Source organism: Podarcis erhardii, assembly GCF_964252035.2.
Source record: "Podarcis erhardii genome assembly, chromosome: 13".
Lineage (NCBI taxonomy): Eukaryota > Metazoa > Chordata > Lepidosauria > Squamata > Lacertidae > Podarcis > Podarcis erhardii.
Window position 1 is genome coordinate 52,485,189 of NC_138502.1, and position 19,855 is coordinate 52,505,043.

The window sequence follows — 19,855 nt, forward strand, 5'->3', positions numbered from 1 at the left end:
CAACAGGAGCCGCCTAGAGAGAGTCCAGGGTGAAATTCAGTGTTGCCTCTTCTGGTTTGAAATGAGATTACAGATTTTTTTTTGCTTGCGTTGATTAGCCAACCAGTGCCAGGATGTTTTGGGTTAATTCGCAGCGTTGCCTTGTTACCAATGACTGCTGTTAACTATTTTGCTTTCATATAATTATTAATATCTGTACAATATCTGTAGTTCTCAAATCCTTGGGGAGAATCAGACAAAGTTTTGTTATTTGTAACAAAGCCACTTGGTATAAAATTAAGTAAAAAAAAGGTATCTCATTCTCTGATCAATATTCTTAAGGGATAATACTTGTTATAATGGGGTTGGCATTTGAGCCATATGTTTGTTTTTGTTTTTTAACTGGTCAGTTTTAATGCTATCAGATCCAGGCAGGTAAGAAAGCAACATATAAATGAACAACTTCCAAGGGGAAAGTTAACATTTTTTCCTTTTTCTGTTTCTTACTGGAATTCATGTAATGTTAAGTCAATCCACAATGAGCACATATGCTGTAGACTACCAGAAGGAAGGCTGTGGGCTCTTTGCTTTTCCTGGTCCTGCTGCTGCTGTGCGGGGCCACAGTTTGGCTTAGCATATCGTCCAAGCTCAGGCTCATGGTTTAGCTTTCTTCCAGACAAACCACAAGGTGTCACCAAGGCTTGTCCTGTGGTTTGTTTGGGGGACAGCACACCACAAGGCTGGGCTCAGATGACACATTAAGCTAAACAGCAGCTGAGTACAGTGCAGTGCTGCAGCAAGAGAGCCAGCGAGGAGGAAATTTCCTCTCTGGAAACCCATTCATTTGCATTGACTAAGCCATCATTTGGCTTAGCTTTAATTGTTACCTAATTCATACAAGCATGTGACAGCATTCCTGTATCAGTTTTATTAATATTTTGATGGTGTATTTTCATGTAGCATATGGACTCAGTTTACTATTTTTTTGGCAAGATTTTGACAGTGTATATCTTATTTTTAATGGCTTTGCTGTACATGACTCATGCAACACGGTGATCTAAATAATTGTATATTCACACTGAAGGCTTTTTATGTTTTGGAATGTAATACGCAAACTATACTTTTACTTCAACTCCTTTCTGTATGGAACCTTGCCCAAGGTTAGAGGATGACATTCTCCAGCCCTGTGCACTGAGGAAATAATATTTTGAATCAATAGACTAGTAATCCCTTGCAGATGATGTAGTTACTAACCCATGGCATATCATTGTTTTCTTAGAAAGAACAGAACAGTCACTCTACCACTTAAGACGTAGGTCATTGTTGTTATTCTTTTCCATCCTTTCGAGGGACCTCCAGCTTCTGCCAAATTAATGTTCTCTCTGTCAGTGCTGCCAAGACTCTTGAAGAGCTTCTGTTGTCCAACAATAGGAACAATCGGGGGTTGGAGAAGGCTTTCTAGGGGGAACCAGCCATCCCTTCTGGGTTCCGGCTGGATCTAGTGAGAGGGGTGCATGCCCTCAGAGGTGCCCCTTGGATTCCACTGCCCAAGGCAGGTGCCTCAGTTGGCCTTAGGGCTTGTGCATGACCAGAAGGAGACTCGGGGCTCATTGGCCAGGCTCCACTAGGGGCGGGAGAGCGCCTGTCCCCAACGGAGCAAGCCCAGATTTACCTGCTGCTTGCACTTGAGCAGCAAGGACCTTGGGGCTCCTTGGCCAGACTCCCTCTGCGTTCGCTGATGTGGGGGGTGGGCGAGCTACCTTGTCCACTCGCCTCCCACTCCCCGATGACGGACCAGGCGGCAAGAGCCAAGCACACAGGCTCTGTGCATTTGACTGCCTTAGCCTTTGCCTGTGTGGGCGTGCTGCCTCTTTCCTGGGGAGGGGGGTTCATTCACCCCAGGAGGAAAGATGCAGCCCAACCTCCTGGGTGAAGGCGCCTTGTGGAGAGGGGCTGCTGGAGGCTGCTAGTGAGTGCTAGACCCCCCCCCCCAGCAGCATCCAATAGCCCCTACACCACCTGGCTGCCTTCCACCGAGAGGGTGGACTCCAAGCAAGGCTGCAACCCCAATTCCACTCCTACTCATGTGCAAGCAGGAGCGTGTTTGGGGCTCTCTCAGCTGGGAAGGGGGACCAGTTTAATGAAGCCGCTGGCTTGTGTGCGCCGGTAGAGGGTTGGGGGCTCTGAAAAACTGCTTGTTTCTCCCTCTGCCTGTCAGGAACTGGGCAGAGGAGGAATGTTGGAAACTGCCTCCCCAGGAGGAGGAAGAGGAAGACAGTTTAGATTGCACTCAGCGCTGGTGCTGGCCTGGGACAAGCCACCGCCGGGCATCCTTCCCTTGCCCTGACAGGATGCAGCAAGCAGGGCAGAGGCGCCCGAAAGGGAGACGAGGGGAAGCTTTGACTTCTCAGGCGGGGTGAGCAGAGTGGGTGAGTGGAGCTGTTTTACCCTTGCCCTGACAGTTACAACCGCCTGCAAGTGGCGCTCAAAATTGGAGCACGTTCGGCTTCCCAAAAAAGTTTGCAAACTGGAACACTTACCTCCGGGTTTGCGGCGTTTGGGTTCCAAGTTGTTTGACGACTAAGCTGTTCGAGAACCAAGGTGACACTGTAATGGGAGAGGAGGAGCAGGCAGAGTCAGAGCAACACCTGGCTGACATGTTGCCATTAGAAAGCATTCCAGACCCTCCATCTCCCAGAACCCGGCGAGCCTTGAAAGTAGGAGAGCAAAGAGCTTGAGGACAGAGGGCACGTAGCAGCACCCGTAGAGGAGAGGATGGTGGCGAATGAAGAAGTGGGAGAGAAGGGGGTGGAGATTCACTCGGGGCAACGCCACTATCCAAGAGGTTGGGTTCTATAGCCTCTCTCTGCAAAGATTGAAATAAAAAAGGACTGTAAGAAACTTTGCCTTGTCTTTCTACTTTCCTGGGCAACTGGCCAGGAGCCGCTAGCAGCATCCTGACACGGCCAGGGCAGAGTGTGATATACCGCTGGTGAAACCGTCCCTGCTTGAGTCCTTGTGCCTCCAGCTCCTGGCTAGTTTGTTTGTCCTTCGGTGCGCTAGGCGCTGGAGACAGAGGGACTCAAGCAGGGATGGTTTCACCAGAGATATACCGCTGAGTGAAGCTGCCATCGCAGTCTCCCCCCATACTGGTTCTGTGAAATATATTGCCCTGGCCCAGTTGCAGCATCATTCCACATCTTTGTATTTTTGTGGCAGGCTATACAGTGGCACCTCAGGTTACAGAGGCTTCAGGCTAACAGAGGCTTCAGGTTACAGACTCCACTAACCCAGAAATAGTACCTTGGGTTAAGAACTTTGCTTCAGGATGAGAACAGAAATCGTGCTCTGGTGGTGCGGCGGCAGCAGGAGGCCCCATTAGCTAAAGTGGTGCTTCAGGTTAAGAACAGTTTCAGGTTAAGAATGGACCTCTGGAACGAATTAAGTTGTTAACCCGAGGTACCACTGTATAAAGTTTCTACTTTTTAGTCCTGTGAACTTGAGCAAATTATTTGTGGCCCACTCTGCTTATTGCGATGTTTTTGATCCCTGAGTTTGCCATGAGTGAAAAGTTACCCCTGGCTGGCACAATTGCTGGTGTTTGGGAGGCAAGCAGTTACCACATGGGTGATGCTGCTGGCGGTACCTGTGATAAGTTTTTTGCCTAATTTTGAGGCATTGCAGCAAGAAAGGCTGTGTGGCCACTGGGCTTTGAGCTGCAGATTACAAATACTGTTAACAGCTTTCTCCAAGTCCTCCAGTTATATGCAGTGTTTGCTTGTTTTTTACTTATTTATATATACATTTCTGTCATACCCTTTTAGTGGCTGTGCATCACTCAAGGCAGCTTATGACAACTTAAAATCGCGTAAGAGCATAAGGATCAGGCCGGTAGCCCATCTAGTTGAGCATCTGCCATGACACTCGCCAGCTGGGTGCCTGTTGGAAGCCAGTGCGCAAAACCCAAGTGCAAGAATGCTCTGTTTCCCTCCACTTTTCGGCAACTGGGATTGAGAAGTATTTCTGCCTCGAGCCATAGATATAAATGCACATAGAAATAATTAAAATGAAATAATGAAATACACTGCCCCCCCCAAAATAATAAATTGGGTTTCTTCACCATTATGTCACTTGAAAAATGACTTGTGGCATATACATAACCTTGGCTATCTATTTATCCAGTCCTTGCGCTTATGTTCTGTGTTTGTGCCAAGATAAATAAAGATTCTTCCATTCTATACTCTGCATTTTGCTGTCAGAAGTTAGTATGATATAACACTGATTTGTATGTTGAGCAGTGAAGTGGAGATAGTAGCTTTGAACGTAACCAAAATATTTAACAGCAATGAATTTTGTGGGGGTTTTAAAGTACATGAGTATTTTCCCTACCAACCCCCCCACAAAAAACCACTGTATGTTTTATAATATTTTTCCTGTGAAGAAAAGGCATGTTATCTCTGCAGACACAAATTCACACTTTTGAGAACTGCAAAAACAAGCATCTGTGATAATATCTTCTCATTAGAAAAAACTACCCCAAATAATCTTACAGAAACCTCTGGAAGAGCATGACATTGTGAATGGATTAATGGAATTCGTTTACCAAAAAATCTAAACATTGCATATAAAGCCTCATGCTACATAATTAAAAACAAATCCTTATTTCCTGATGAATAGCCTTTGGACTATAATGTAACTGAAATGGAAAACTATGTTTAGAAAGATTTTTCCTCCAAAAGCATTTTATTTTTTAAAAAATCTGATTTAAATTATATATATATATATATATATATATATATATATATATATATATATATATATATTTGCTTTCGTAGATTTTCACGGGTACAGGAATGCAGGTTTTGGTGTCCTCGGGTGTCTTCCCGTGTAAAAGTTGGGGTGTCTAGGCGACGTTTCGACGAGGTCTCACTCGTCATCTTCAGGCTGGTGCTTTCGGCTTCTTGTTACTGGAACAGAGCAGGATCTCAGTGTTTGAGTTCCTATAAATACTGTAGAGGGGGTGTGGTGTATAGCCTCCAATGTTCTGGGCAGAGAGGAAGTTCCCAGGCTAGTGTGCCTTTTCTTCTTTTGTTCCTTAATTACTTGAGAGATATCTTGAGTGATTTCTTGAGTGATATCCTGAGTACCACTTAGGTGGGTCATTAGGTGTGGATTAGTTGTTAAAGTCTTTGTGTCTTGACCTCTTGAACTTTGTGAAGAGTTTTCCTGAGAAGATGGCTGTACTGTACTTAGTTGTGCTCTGGCTTGGCTTCGTGTATAGGGGCGAGCTGTGGTTTTGTGGCTTGTGTCAGCCAGATCTGTGTAGGGATTGCAGGGGGGTGCAGCATCCGGAGGTGCCACCATGGATTGGCTACTGGATGGTGTCTGTAATTCATCTGTGGAGAGGGTCTGGGTTTGGGTCTGGTGTGGTTGATTGGTGTTGGCGTTCTGTGTGCCTCTGGATCTGGTGTCAGTTTTTGTGGGGAGGGCTAGTTTCCAGATGTCTGGCAAGCGGGATGTGTCGTCACGCTTGTTCATGTTGTGAGGGTGTTTCTCTATCTCGATGGCTTCCATGATTATTCTCTTGTGGTGATGTTCCGTGTTAAAGAGCAATTTGGAATCTGCAAAATTAATTTCGTGTCCTGTTTCTTTCATGTGTTGGAAAAGAGAGGAAGTTTTTTCTTCTTTTTTGACGGCATTCTTGTGTTCTGCGATACGTGCATTTATTCGTCTGTTTGTTTGTCCAATGTACGTGGCTGGGCAGACTTTGCAGGGTATTTCATAGATCCCTTGGTTTTCCAACTGGATTTTATCCTTGGGGTTTCTGAGGATATTGGCTATTTTTTGGTTGGTGCAAAAGGCTGTTTTGATATTGTGTTTATGGAGGATTTTGCTAATTTTATCTGTAGTGCCCTTGATATAAGGGAGGAGGGCCATGCCATTGTTTTCTTCTGTGTCTTGGTTTTTGGGGGGTGTTTCCTTTTGGATTAGCTTCGTAATCCTGTTTTGCTGGTAGCCAATATCCTCAGAAACCCCAAGGATAAAATCCAGTTGGAAAACCAAGGGATCTATGAAATACCCTGCAAAGTCTGCCCAGCCACGTACATTGGACAAACAAACAGACGAATAAATGCACGTATCGCAGAACACAAGAATGCCGTCAAAAAAGAAGAAAAAACTTCCTCTCTTTTCCAACACATGAAAGAAACAGGACACGAAATTAATTTTGCAGATTCCAAATTGCTCTTTAACACGGAACATCACCACAAGAGAATAATCATGGAAGCCATCGAGATAGAGAAACACCCTCACAACATGAACAAGCGTGACGACACATCCCGCTTGCCAGACATCTGGAAACTAGCCCTCCCCACAAAAACTGACACCAGATCCAGAGGCACACAGAACGCCAACACCAATCAACCACACCAGACCCAAACCCAGACCCTCTCCACAGATGAATTACAGACACCATCCAGTAGCCAATCCATGGTGGCACCTCCGGATGCTGCACCCCCCTGCAATCCCTACACAGATCTGGCTGACACAAGCCACAAAACCACAGCTCGCCCCTATACACGAAGCCAAGCCAGAGCACAACTAAGTACAGTACAGCCATCTTCTCAGGAAAACTCTTCACAAAGTTCAAGAGGTCAAGACACAAAGACTTTAACAACTAATCCACACCTAATGACCCACCTAAGTGGTACTCAGGATATCACTCAAGAAATCACTCAAGATATCTCTCAAGTAATTAAGGAACAAAAGAAGAAAAGGCACACTAGCCTGGGAACTTCCTCTCTGCCCAGAACATTGGAGGCTATACACCACACCCCCTCTACAGTATTTATAGGAACTCAAACACTGAGATCCTGCTCTGTTCCAGTAACAAGAAGCCGAAAGCACCAGCCTGAAGATGACGAGTGAGACCTCGTCGAAACGTCGCCTAGACACCCCAACTTTTACACGGGAAGACACCCGAGGACACCAAAACCTGCATATATATATATATATATATATATATATATATATAAAAAATCATTGATTTTTATCCACCCTGATTCAATCATGGTTTCTAAGGTCACGACATAACACTACAAGTCATGACTAGGAAGGTCAAAACATGGTTTGTGGCCAATTCTTGACCATTGTTTAGGCATTCAGAGATCTTCAGGGGGGAAAATAAGGAAGCCAATATATATATGTCAGGACTGACTTTTTTTTCTGGTGCATTTAGCTGCATGTTTTTTGGGCACTCTTAGAACTGGAATCTAGGAATCTTTCAACTCTGCATTCTGCTTGAGGGCCAAAGAACTTGCTTTAGGTGGTGGTTGTTGCACCAATGTCCTTCCTTCTGAATATGTGAATTTGTAAATATAATTTTTGGAATACGTTTCAATTTATAGTTCACCCTGTCCAGAAGTTGCTGTCCAGACTGTACAGTGTCTTTTCCTTACTCGTCCTTGCAAACTTTTTAAATAGCAGCATAGTTTTAATGATAAGAAACGGCGGCTGTAATACAATGATTTGCTAGAGTTGATGCCTGAACTTAATTTGAATCCTTATCTCCTATGTCTGAGTCTGTACAGGCTGTCTTGATTTCTCTCATAAAGATTAGGAAGATTTATTTTGACTTAAAAATGCTTTCAGAAGTTATTTTCAGACAAATTCTTTTTCTGAATTAGTTGTATAAAGGGTGACATACTTACTTCTCTCCTAAATCTTCTAATCTTCAGTGATCAGAGGAGGACCATCTGGTTGGGAGATGAGACCCTGGATCCAAGACCTTTAAGTTGTTGTAACAAGATACATCTGCCTTGAAGCAAATATTAAAAGGGTTTCTCTTAAAAAAATAACTAGAACAACTGCCTGAAGATTACCACATACCTTCCAAATTCCTCATTTTGATTTTGGCATTGTTTAAAAATGCTGCATTTGTTTGTGACATGTCACCTATCTTTTTAAGTGTTCCTTTTCTTATGATTCTAAACCTTGTCCACATTCCTATTTATACAGTAGAATTATGTAAGTCTGCTTAGCAACAAGGCATCTATACCTGCAGTTATACTAAGATTTCAAGGTAGGTATAGCAGGAGTGGCGAGCCTCCAGTTTGGGGTCCTGATCCACACACACCGGCATTTTTTTCTGGCCTTCCAAGACACTCCCACCCCAATTTTGGTGGCAGTGGCAGAAACAAAAATAAAGTTCACACACCGCAGCCCTGGGGCGATAAAGCTCAGTGCCCTGATTGGGATGCCAATCACCCCTTCCTCGCCCCTCACTTGGATCATTTGAAGAGTGGAGATGGGGCAATGCGCCCCTGCTCTGATCTGCAGAGGTTGGCTGAGGAGAGGGGACTGTGTGCGTGTGCATGAGAGTGCATAGGAGAGTGTGAGGTGGTCACGGCCACTTTTGCCCACAGCCACTACTGGCATGCAGCACCTAATAAGGGTGACTGCAGCCCTCGGAGGACCATAAAACGTTAGCCACCCATGAGGTATAGGATCGCAGCCTGATTTGAAAACAAGTCCACTGAAGAGAGTGGAACTGCTGAGTAAAAATGCACAAGTTTGGGTGCTGCACAAGTGTCCAGTACTTCCCAGAGGCAAATAAAGGGAGTTACTGGGGAAAATACTCAGAACTGATCAGAGAGTTCAGGCATTTCAACAAAAAATAGGAGTACAACAGAATTGAGGTGTTTTAACTCTTGTCAGGGCCGTTGACTCATATATAGGGGATATAAAAGCCATTATCTGGACTGGAAGCAAGTGGAACCAGAGTCTGCATTATATGGGGCGTGGGGGGGCATGTTGGTATGTTGTAAGGATATATACACCCTTTGGTTGAGAACAAAACCAACCAAAAGTTTATTTGGAATTATAATCTTTTTCTTTTCCTTTTCCTTTTCCTTTTCCTTTTCCTTTTCCTTTTCCTTTTCCTTTTCCTTTTTTTCCTTTTTCTTTCTTTTCTTTTCTACTTCTTTGCAATCTTCTTCACACATGTAATAGAAGTTATTCCAGATCAGTCCAATGTGAGTTTTCCAAGCTGGGACAAGACAATTCAGTGATTTGACTGAAAGCAGTTACAGATAGGTAGCCGTGTTGGTCTGCCATAGTCAAAACAAAATAAAAAAATTCCTTCCAGTAGCACCTTAAAGACCAACTAAGTTAGTTCTAGGTATGAGCTTTCGTGTGCATGCACACTTCTTCAGATACCTTCAGATACGTATCTGAAGAAGTGTGCATGCACACGAAAGCTCATACCTAGAACTAACTTAGTTGGTCTTTAAGGTGCTACTGGAAGGAATTTTTTTATTTTGTTTTGACTGAAAGCAGTGTAAGATACCTGCTTGCTTGCTGTGAAATCTGCCATTTTGCATTTGGGGGAGCTCACACAGTTGGTTTGTGGATTCTGACGAATTTATCACATCTTTGTTTGCATTGATGTATAAGCTAGTTTCAGTGGAGGAACAAAATGTTCCCATGCAAGGATGGGTAAGAGAAACAGGTTCAGGAATTGGAAGAACAGGATATATGCCGTTGGCTAATAACAGCTTGACGGTTGGGAAAGTGTTATGGATATGCCACTTCAGGTGGCAGATTTATATGTGGGATTTGTTCTCCTGCTTCCAGGCTAACATGCAGTGATATGAAAGCTGCAAATGTTTTTGTGAAAGCATTTAGCTCAAGAAGTAAATTCTGATACTTCCACACAGCACTTGCAAAAAAAGAGCCTTTCGTAAGCTCTTATTTTGAAGATAGATAAAACTCTGCCGTTCATCATTTTTATATCTCTTAATGTAATTAGTTCAACTTCCTGACTTCTTTGATAAGGCAGTTGTGACAGAAGGGGCCCTGCCCACACCTGGCAGGATGGCTCTTGAAGATGAATGATGTCGCTTCCAAGCTTCTCCTGTCAGTGCTGGAGACTCCTTGCTTTGGGTTGCTGCTTGCAGTGCAAATAATTTACTCCCTGCATGAGCAACATCATTCCCAGAAATCCATGTAACAAACACATCAAAACTTATTTTAGGAAGAGGCAAACTCTTGTTTTGGCTTCAGCAACCTGCCTCTGTGGGCTGACAGTTTGGCTTCAGAAGACACGGATCATCTCCCCAAAGAAGCCAGAGGTGATCTGCATCAGAATATTTCTGCTGCATTCCTAGCTGGCCCTTAGATCCGATTCAGTTCTTGACCTGAGCCCGGCTCATGGATGCCAGAAGCAGCACACAGCCACCCAGTTGGATGCAGAGCCTGTCTCCCAAAATTGCCTTGCATGTGATTCGTTCTTGGGTTCCAAGCTGTTTGGTGAGCCCCCACAGTGCAGTTTGGCGTGTGGTGAATAGATGACATAGTTGCTTAGCTATGCATCCAGCTTGTGGCCCAGCCGGCTTCATTTTAGCATGTTTGGGCTGTTGCAAGCTAGATTAGCAATTGCACAACCTCTTTATTTATTTACAGTACTAAAGGCTGTTCATATCAGCATTTCTCCATGTCAGAATGACTACATGAATTTAAGGCAAGGTGTATTTTTAATAAGCTCATTTCCTTCAAAACCTACTTCGCTGTCACACACAATATTTGCTTTTCATTGCTGCTACAAGAAAAAGGTTTAACAAGTGTTAAGAAATTGCATAATAATACCCAGGGCTCCTTTATAACCATGTGAACAAAGTGTTCAATTTGGGGCCTGCTGGCTGAGAGGTTAAACCATGTAATCTTGGCACAAAAACAGTAGTCAAAGACTGGGCTAAACTGATATTACCTTAGTGATATTTGGTTTTAGCCAGATGGAATGTTAAGCATTAACACATGAAAGGATTACGTTGATGTTGGAAATGCAGCTGATGACAGTTGCGTACAAAAGAGGCAACTCACTAAATTCTTTGTACTGCTGTGCCTATTTTTGTAAAAAAGAGTCAATCCGGCATAAATGGCAGGTCATAGCCCCCCCCCCCCAATGCATGGGCCTGTTCTAATTACCTGAATTCTTGTAGCCTTTCTGTATTATAAACTAACAAAACTTTGGGACAAGTAAGTAGAGCGAAACTATGAAGTGGGAAGACTCGAGGTGATGGAGAGGACTGCATGTGTGGATCCCTGCTCTCCTCAGTGGGAGACTATTGCTGCTGCTGCTGCTGCTACTGCTAAAAATACAGTTTTTATTTATTTTCATGGTACAGAAGATAAATTTTGAGAAAACAGTTGTTACAACAGTAAACAACAAATAACTTGTCCTGATGAAATTACAGACTTTTATCAGGCCATGTGTTAAAGTTTCATTTGATTACTCTAAGAGATCATGCCACATTTTCCCATGAGGGCTGGGTGGATTCCTGCCACTGCCTGAAGAATTTATGGATTCAATAAACATTTGCCATATAAGAGGAATATGGATCGTGTTTGCCCTTTGCTGCTCTCACCTGGCATGTTAGTTTCTCAGCCCGTGCCATTGACTGTACTCTTGTTATACCAACACCGGTTTTTCAACATCTGGCTATCTCTGTATGAGCAGCAGTCATTAGAAAGGCTAAGAGGTCATCTTTGGAATAATCAGGAGCAGGCAGGATCCTAAGCCCAAGTAGTGCTAGTGCAGGGGACATTTCCATGGTTTTCTTGTATATTCAACTTATTTCTTTGAAGGGTTTGATGCTGTCACAACACCACCACATATGGAAATATGTACCTTTGACTGCGCATCCCCTCCAACAATTGGGACTGACTTCCTTACATATTTGGGACAGCCTCACCAGTGTATAATGCCACTATGCAGAATTTTTGAATGAGGCTTCCCTTATTTTTGCAGAAACTATTTGCACATCTAGGTCCATTTCCCATGGCATTTTTGTGAACAATATTGCCATATTCCAGTGTTATTAGAGCTTTGTAAATTGAGGAAGCTATGAGTGGAGAGAAGTTAAAAAGATGTGCTCTATATCTGTTAGTTTCCTGTTTGCTTGAGTGGAAATGTCTGGGTTTAACAGGAATCTTCACAGCCGGTTGAAATGGTACCATGGCCATTTAAGGTTTGGTATGGCAGCTATGAATTGTTCCTTTCATAGTGGGATACTGTTTGCATAAAAATCTTTTAATCTGTAAAGGCCCACCTGTTCCCAACCATTCCAATCTAAGTATTGTCCTGTTTCTTTAAAAGATGGGTGAAAGCAAAGAGGGATAAGGGGAGATAGTGGGGGAGCCAGTTTTTTAAATGTTGCTTTCCACACATGTGGTGCAGAGGACAGGGTACGCAATCATATGGGTTTTAGTGAGTGAGGAGGGTAGAAAGGGATAGGCTCTGTGTACTGGATTTGAAATGTCTATATTTATACATTGTTTACGTTTTTGCCTGTGGTTCAGTGACATCAAATGCTTTAGTTGGAAGGCATTGTAATAAGTTTGAAGATATGGGATTCTGAGCCCACCATTTTGGACCCTTCCATATATAATTCTGGAGCCTAGTCGTGTTTTCCCTCTGTCTTGAATAAACTTGTTTATTGAGCACTGCCAAATTTTAAATTGTTTGGGTGTGATCATAATCGGCAGCACTTGAAAGAAAAATGAATTTTTCAGCAGGATAGCCATTTTTACTGCAGCTGTGCTTCCCGACCATGATAAACGTACCGTATTTTTCGCTCTATTGGACGCACCTAGTTTTTAGAGGGGAAATCAAGGAAAAAAATATTATCCCCCCCAGCCCCAAAGAGCAATGGACAGGCTGCGCGCTTCCTCTTTAGCCTTGAGCAGCATCTTTAGCCTTGCACAACGGGATGGATCGTGCCCGCTGTCCACCGGGGCTGGACTAGATGACTCCTGGGGTTCCCTTCCAACCCTGCAATTCTGTGACCTTGGAAGTTGTTGGGGGTCTCCACCACTGGAGACTTTTAAGCAGCGGTTGGGGGACCATCTGCCTGGCGTTCTTTAGCTGTCATTCCTACATTGTGAGGGGGCTGGGCTAGATGACCCTCGGGTGGCCCTCCCAGCTCTATACAGTCCTACACTTCTGCGGCAGGAGATCCACAGCCACTTCACAGAATGCCCACTCCCAATTTTCATTGGAGAGACATGTGGCTTCACTGTCTAGGTAGGTACCCCCCTACCTGCCACTCTTCCCTCACCCCACTTAAGCCGAGGGAATTCCTGCCCAGAGAAGCTCCCAGGTGAGGCAAGGGTTAAGATCTACCTCTGGTAAATGGCTTTGTATCCTCCCTCTTTCCCTTTTCTCTTCTTCTTCTATGCTAGTTCCTTCTCGTGTTTTGTTTTATCTGTTTTTATTGTATACTAAAAGAAAAGCTGCAAAGTTTCCTTTTTTATAATATTTCCCCCCTCCAAACTAAAATGTTAATCTAGATAAAAACACTGATCCAGAGGAAAATAAGGGGGTGGAGAAAGGACGAAGAAAGAAAAAGAGGTAGAGATAGATAGATTTTTTAAAAGTTGGCTTCTTTAGCCTTGCACAGCCTCCCGCGGCTGGAGAGGCGCGCATGGCTAAAGAGGAAGCCCGGGCAGCGAGGGGATGGATCGCGCTCGCTGCCCGGGCTTCCTCTTTAGCCTTGCATAGCCTCCCGCGGCTGGAGAGATTGCGCAAGGCTTTTCTAGAGGAGGGAGAAGGGACTGACTGGCCGCGTCAGTCCCTTCTCCCTCCTGGGGAAAAGCCCGCAAGAGCCGTGCGAAGCTTGTGTGTGGCTCTTGGGGGCTTTTCTTGCTTGGCTCCCCCCTGCATTCGCTCCATAGGACGCACAGACTTTCCCCCTTAGTTTTTAAGACGGAAAAACTGCGTCCTATGGTGCGAAAAATACTGTGGATTTTTCCAATATTCAAGACTTTCTTGCACCTGTAGGAATACTGGTGTGAAGTTTGCTTTCCTTAGAGCTGATAGATTTTTAGTTATCTGCACTCCCAAATATTTTATTACCTTGTGGCAGGTTTTAAAACCTGTCTGATTTTGAATGGTGAAGGAATGCCTATATATATTAGTTCTGATTTGGATTTGTTGATTTTTAATCCAACCACTTCACCATAATTGCCTATTTCTTGCATTAATACAGGCGTTGCATCTTTTGGGTTAGAAAACATTATTTTTGCTATATCATCTGCAAAAAGGCTTATTTTATGCACTTATTTTTTAATTTCTACTCCTTGTATCTCCAAATTGTTTCTAATGGAGAGGTCCAGTGGTTCATTTGAGAGGGCAAACAAGAGGGGTGGCAGAGGGCATCCCTTCTGCACCCCTCTTTGCAGTGGAGAAGGCTTCAGAGGCTATACCAGTTACCCTAACCTGAGCGTATGAGTTTTTGTATATCATGATAGAATTCATAAAATATAGCCCCAGATTCATTTTTGGCAACAACCCTTCTAGGAACTGCCAGTTGACTCAATCAAAGGATTTATATGCATCTCTTGATATGGCTGCTAGTGGTAAATTTTCGCTTTAGCTTGGATGGATAACATTTCGCAGACGGAAAATTGGGTCACAGATCTGTCTCTGGGGTATGGACCCAGCTTGATCTATGAAGAAATAAACGTGTTGAGGCTTGCAGTAAAGATTTTAGCATCTTGATTTTTCCCTGGCTTAGGTATAATTTAGGGCTGGCATATGTCCTGAATTTCCTGGACATAGCCAGGATTTGGCCCTTGGAAGCAGCATCCAGGTGGAAAACGCTGAAATGTCCAGGGAAGAAAAAGCTCAACAACTTAAATAAATAAAAGCCCCAAAACTTTGCCAAAAATGTGAAATATGGCAACTCTATATAACTATTATTTTAGAGTGTTTCCAGGAGGTTGATACTTGACACCTGAAAGAATATCATTAAACAGAGGGGTTAATCTTGGGATCAGAATCGCACTGAATCACTTATAGAAGTTTGCAATGTAACTGTCTTAGCTTTATACCCCTCCAGTTTTTTGATTACTGCGGCTACCGCATCTATAGGCTGGTTTAAATAGTCCCCGTGGGTGTCATTTAGTTTAGGTAATGCAATTCTTTCCAAATACAGTGGTACCTTGGTTCTCAAACGGCTTTGTACTCAAACAACTTGGAACCCAAACACTGCAAACCTGGAAGTGTTCCGGTTTGCGAACCTTTTTTCGGAAGCCGAATGTGCTCCGTTTTAAGTGTTACACTTCCGATTTGAGTGCCACACTTCCGATTTGAGTGCCACAGTTCTGTTTTGAGTGTTATGCTGAGGTCCATCTGTTTTTGCTATTTATTTTACGTTTTTCCTTTTTGTGGCTTTTTTGTTTTGTTTCTGTGACTGTGTGGAACCCAGTTCAGTTACTGATTAATTGTTTGACTGCAGTACATTGTTTACTGCTTTCAATTTATGGATCAATGGTCTCGTTAGATAGTAAAATTCATGTTAAATTGCTGTTTTAGGGGTTGTTTTTAAAAGCCTGGAAAGGATTAATCCATTTTGCATTATTTTCTATGGGAAAGCACGCCTTGGTTTTAGAATGCTTTGGTTTTGGAATGGACTTCTGGAATGGATTAAGTTTGAGAACCAAGGTACCACTGTATTCTGTAACTGTTGGGAAGGAGGTGATAGGATCAGCATATAGGGAGGCATAAAAATCTCTAAACATAAGGGATGTGTATACCTGTGAAGGGATGTGTATACCTGTGAAGAGATCCAAGATTTAGAACCTCAAAGCCAAAGTGAGAGCATTTGGGTCAAAATTAAGGGAGAGAAGAATAACAGTGACCTCATTGTGGGAGTTTACTATAGATCCCCAAGCCAAACGGAGGACATAGATGATGCCTTCCTGGAACAGATGGCCAAGCATGCAAAAGGAAGGGAGATAGTAGTAATGGGGGACTTCAATTACCCGGATATTTGTTGGATGTCAAACTTTGCCAAGAGCATAAGGTCAAACAGATTCCTCACTGGCCTTGCAGACAACTTCATTGTCCAGAAAGTGGGAGAAGCAACAAGAGGAACAGCCATTTTAGATCTGGTCCTAACCAATGTTGATGACCTGGTTAGTGGGGTAGAAGTGGAAGGATCATTAGGCGCGAGTGATCATGCTCTTCTGAAGTTTACTATACAGCGGAAAGGAGCAGCCAAGCATACTAGGACTCAATTTCTTGACTTTAAGAAAGCCGACTTCAGAAAACTTAGGGAAGTGCTGGGTGAGATCCCATGGACAGTAATACTGAAAGGAAAGGGAGTTCATGATGGCTGGGAGTTTGTTAAGAGGGAGATAGTAAAAGCACAACTTCAGGCAATACCAATGAGACGGAAACATGGAAGGTGCCTAAAGAAGCCAGGGTGGCTATCTAAAGAACTTTTAACTGAGTTAAGATTGACATCAATACCAGGGAAGATTCTGGAGCAGATCATTAAGCAAACAGTCTGTGAGCACCTAGAAAGGAATGCTGTGATCACCAATAGTCAGCATGGATTTCTGAAAAATAAGTCATGTCAGACTAACCTGATCTCGTTTTTTGACAGAATTACAAGCCTGGTAGATGAAGGGAACGCAGTGGATGTAGTCTACCTTGATTTCAGCAAGGCATTTGACAAAGTGCCCCATGATATTCTTGTAAAGAAGCTGGTAAAATGCGGACTTGACTATGCTACCACTCAGTGGATTTGTAACTGGCTGACTGTCCGAACTCATAGGGTGCTCATCAATGGTTCCTCTTCATCCTGGAGAAGAGTGACTAGTGGGGTGCCACAGGGTTCTGTCTTGGGCCCGGTCTTATTCAACATCTTTATCAACGACTTGGATGATGGACTCAAGGGCATCCTGATCAAATTTGCAGATGACACCAAACTGGGAGGGGTGGCTAACACCCCAGAGGACAGGATCACACTTCAAAACGACCTTGACAGATTACAGAACTGGGCCAAAACAAACAAGATGAATTTTAACAGGAAGAAATGTAAAGTATTGCACTTGGGCAAAAAAAATGAGAGGCACAAATACAAGATGGGTGACATGTGAGTGTTGGTTGACCACAAACTTGACATGAGCCAACAGTGTGACGCGGCAGCTAAAAAAGCCAGTGCAATTCTGGGCTGCATCAATAGGAGTATAGCATCTAGATCAAGGGAAGTAATAGTGCCACTGTATTCTGCTCTGATCAGACCTCACCTGGAGTACTGTGTCCAGTTCTGGGCACCACAGTTCAAGAAGGACACTGACAAACTGGAACGTGTCCAGAGGAGGGCAAGCAAAATGGTCAAAGGCCTGGAAACGATGCCTTATGAGGAACGGCTAAGGGAGCTGGGCATGTTTAGCCTGGAGAAGAGGAGGTTAAGGGGTGATATGATAGCCATGTTCAAATATATAAAAGGATGTCACATAGAGGAGGGAGAAAGGTTGTTTTCTGCTGCTCCAGAGAAGCGGACACGGAGCAATGGATCCAAACTACAAGAAAGAAGATTCCACCTAAACATTAGGAAGAACTTCCTGACAGTAAGAGCTGTTTGACAGTGGAATTTGCTGCCAAGGAGTGTGGTGGAGTCTCCTTCTTTGGAGGTCTTTAAGCAGAGGCTTGACAACCATGAGTGCTCTGATGGTGTTTCCTGCTTGGCAGGGGTTTGGACTCGATGGCCCTTGTGGTCTCTTCCAACTCTATGATTCTATGATTCTAATATAGTTACTGTTATCATCATATTTAAGGGTACCTGCCTTATCCCTTAGCTGGTTTACTCTCTTAATGTTCATTCTTTTCTGAATACGGTTAGCAAGCATCTTAGACTTCTTATCACCATGTTCATAATATTTTTGGTTGAGGAAAAGCAAATTTGTAGAGATTTTTTATGTTTCCAAGGCTGTGACTTCTGCTCTCCTAGCATTCAAGGTCCTTAAAGTCTTCTTCCTGCCACCTATTATGTGCTTTAGTTCAAGCTGCCTCCAGTAGGAGGTGATCTGATTCTTTGGCAGTCTTTCTTTCTTTTGATTGCTGTCGCTTCACTAAAGCAGGTCCCCTGATGATGCCTTCATAGCTTCCCAGACTGTTGCAAGAGGCATTCTCTCTGTGGTGTTAATATCCAAGTAGTTATTTATTTCTGAAAAGAGGTGGTCTGTTGCCAGCTTATTCGGTAGGAGAATTGCACGAAAACTCCAGCAAGATGATGACTTGGGTTTTTCTTGGAGACGTAAGGTGGCCCCCACTGGAGCGTGGTCGGAAACAGTGCGACAACCAATCTTTGATTCAACAATTCTTTGAAAGTCTGCTGTTGAAATCATGACAAAATTGAGATAGGAGTATGATGAGTAACAACTTGAAAAAATGAAAAGTCTTTAGTAGTTGGGTGGAGCTCTCTCCATATGTCTGTCAGGTTGTGTTCGCGAAGTATGGCTTCCAATGCTGAGGGTGTTTTACGTGACTTGGTTACAGTGGGACCAGTTCTGTCCAGTTGGGGATCTCATACAAGATTTAATTCTCCTCCTAATAGCACCATGCCTTCCTGGAATCCAGATAGTTCTTGCAGAGTGAGTCAGAGAAATTGTAACTGTCCTTTGAGAGCAAAGTGAGGCTATAGTTGGTGTGATGCTTTTCCTTGGGCCTTTGACATAGTGGCCTCTCTTGTCTGTCAAAGTTCCCTTGAGGGTAAAAATCAGACTGTTGGAAATCAGCACCGCTACCCCTCTTGCTTTTGATGTGCCAGGAGATGAGATTTGGACATCAAAGCCTTTGAGACAATGAATTCTATCCATTTGCTTCTTACAGTGCGTTTCCTGTAGGCATATTATTTTAGGTTTTCCCATTTGAGCAGTAGCTTGACTCTTTGTTGTTTCACTGGTGAGTTGAGACCATTGACATTTATGGTGAGTATTTTTCAATAATAATAATAATAATAATAATAATAATAATAATAATAATATATTTATACCTCGCCCATCTGGCTGGGTTTCCCCAGCTACTCTGGGCGGCTTCCAACACAATATTAAAATGCAGTAATGCATCAAACATTAAAAGCTTCGCTAAACAGGGCTGCCTTCAGATGTCATTTCTAGTTTCCATATCATCCATTGGCCAGATTATTATTATTATTTAAATTTGTTAGTAATTTTATTTTGCCAAGGGTAACCTAGAGTGACTTACAACCAACCAGACAGACAGATTTCTCCACATAGATACATTAAAATAAAGAGGGGGGGATACATCAAAAACATTCTGCCCCCTTTCAAAAGGCCACATATAGTTAAAGTTTTAGCCCAGCACCTAAAGATATGTAGTGAAGGCACCAGGCAAGCCTCCCTGAGGAAATTTTACTGCTGTTGAGATCACTCTGGGTCTGAGGCTTTTCACTGGGGGGAAGTGGTGGTTCTTTTGCGCCTAAGGAAACCCCACCCTTTCATAGTAAAATACAAAAGGGGATAGGAGATTTCTTTTTCTGATGCCACCGCTGCTTCTCAAGGCTCAAGATCCCCTCTTGAGCTTTCCTGGGGTTGCATAGCCCTTGCGTAGCCCCAAAAAGACCCCCTTTGGTGACTGCTCCGTCTCCGAGTAGCTCAGGTGCGCACCACCCGCTTTGATCCACGGTAAAACAGGAAGTCGGCAGTCCCACCCCAACCTGTGTCATGCTGCCGTTTTCCAGAACTACCCTCCTTCTGTTGCTTGGTTCCTCACACGTCAGAGGCTGCAAGCACAACCATGAACCACAGAACCTGGACACAGAGTTTGCCCTCACTCTCTACCAACGCTGGAAAGAGCTCCACCACGGAACCATTTCCCCAGTGAGCGTGTCTCTTTCTTTGGGGCTCAAGGGAGCACCTTGGCCCAGCGGCAGCATGCACTGGGATACAGCACTCATGGTGGGGCAACCCTCTGAGAAACAGCTTTTCAGTCATGGACTTCACCTTACAGCTTGGACTGTCAAGGCAGTGGATGGTATATGTTAGGTCAATACTGACCACTGCCTCT

General features: G+C 43.7%; 2 protein-coding genes across 5 annotated transcripts in view; one reads left to right on the top strand and one right to left on the bottom strand.

Moving 5' to 3' along the window:
- The window catches only part of LOC309326407 (band 4.1-like protein 4B), a 144,156-nt gene that overhangs the window by 12,973 nt on the left and 111,328 nt on the right, over nt 1-19,855 (top strand). The gene's annotated exons all lie outside the window — the stretch shown is intronic.
- The window catches only part of LOC309326423 (uncharacterized protein), a 37,416-nt gene that overhangs the window by 9,947 nt on the left and 7,614 nt on the right, over nt 1-19,855 (bottom strand). Inside the window, exons 3-4 of the mRNA XM_081835121.1 lie at nt 2,520-2,586; nt 1,282-1,477 (exon numbers count right to left, since the gene is read on the bottom strand). Coding sequence (XP_081691247.1) covers nt 1,282-1,477; nt 2,520-2,586 — 263 coding nt within the window. The remainder of the gene's footprint in view (nt 1-1,281; nt 1,478-2,519; nt 2,587-19,855) is intronic.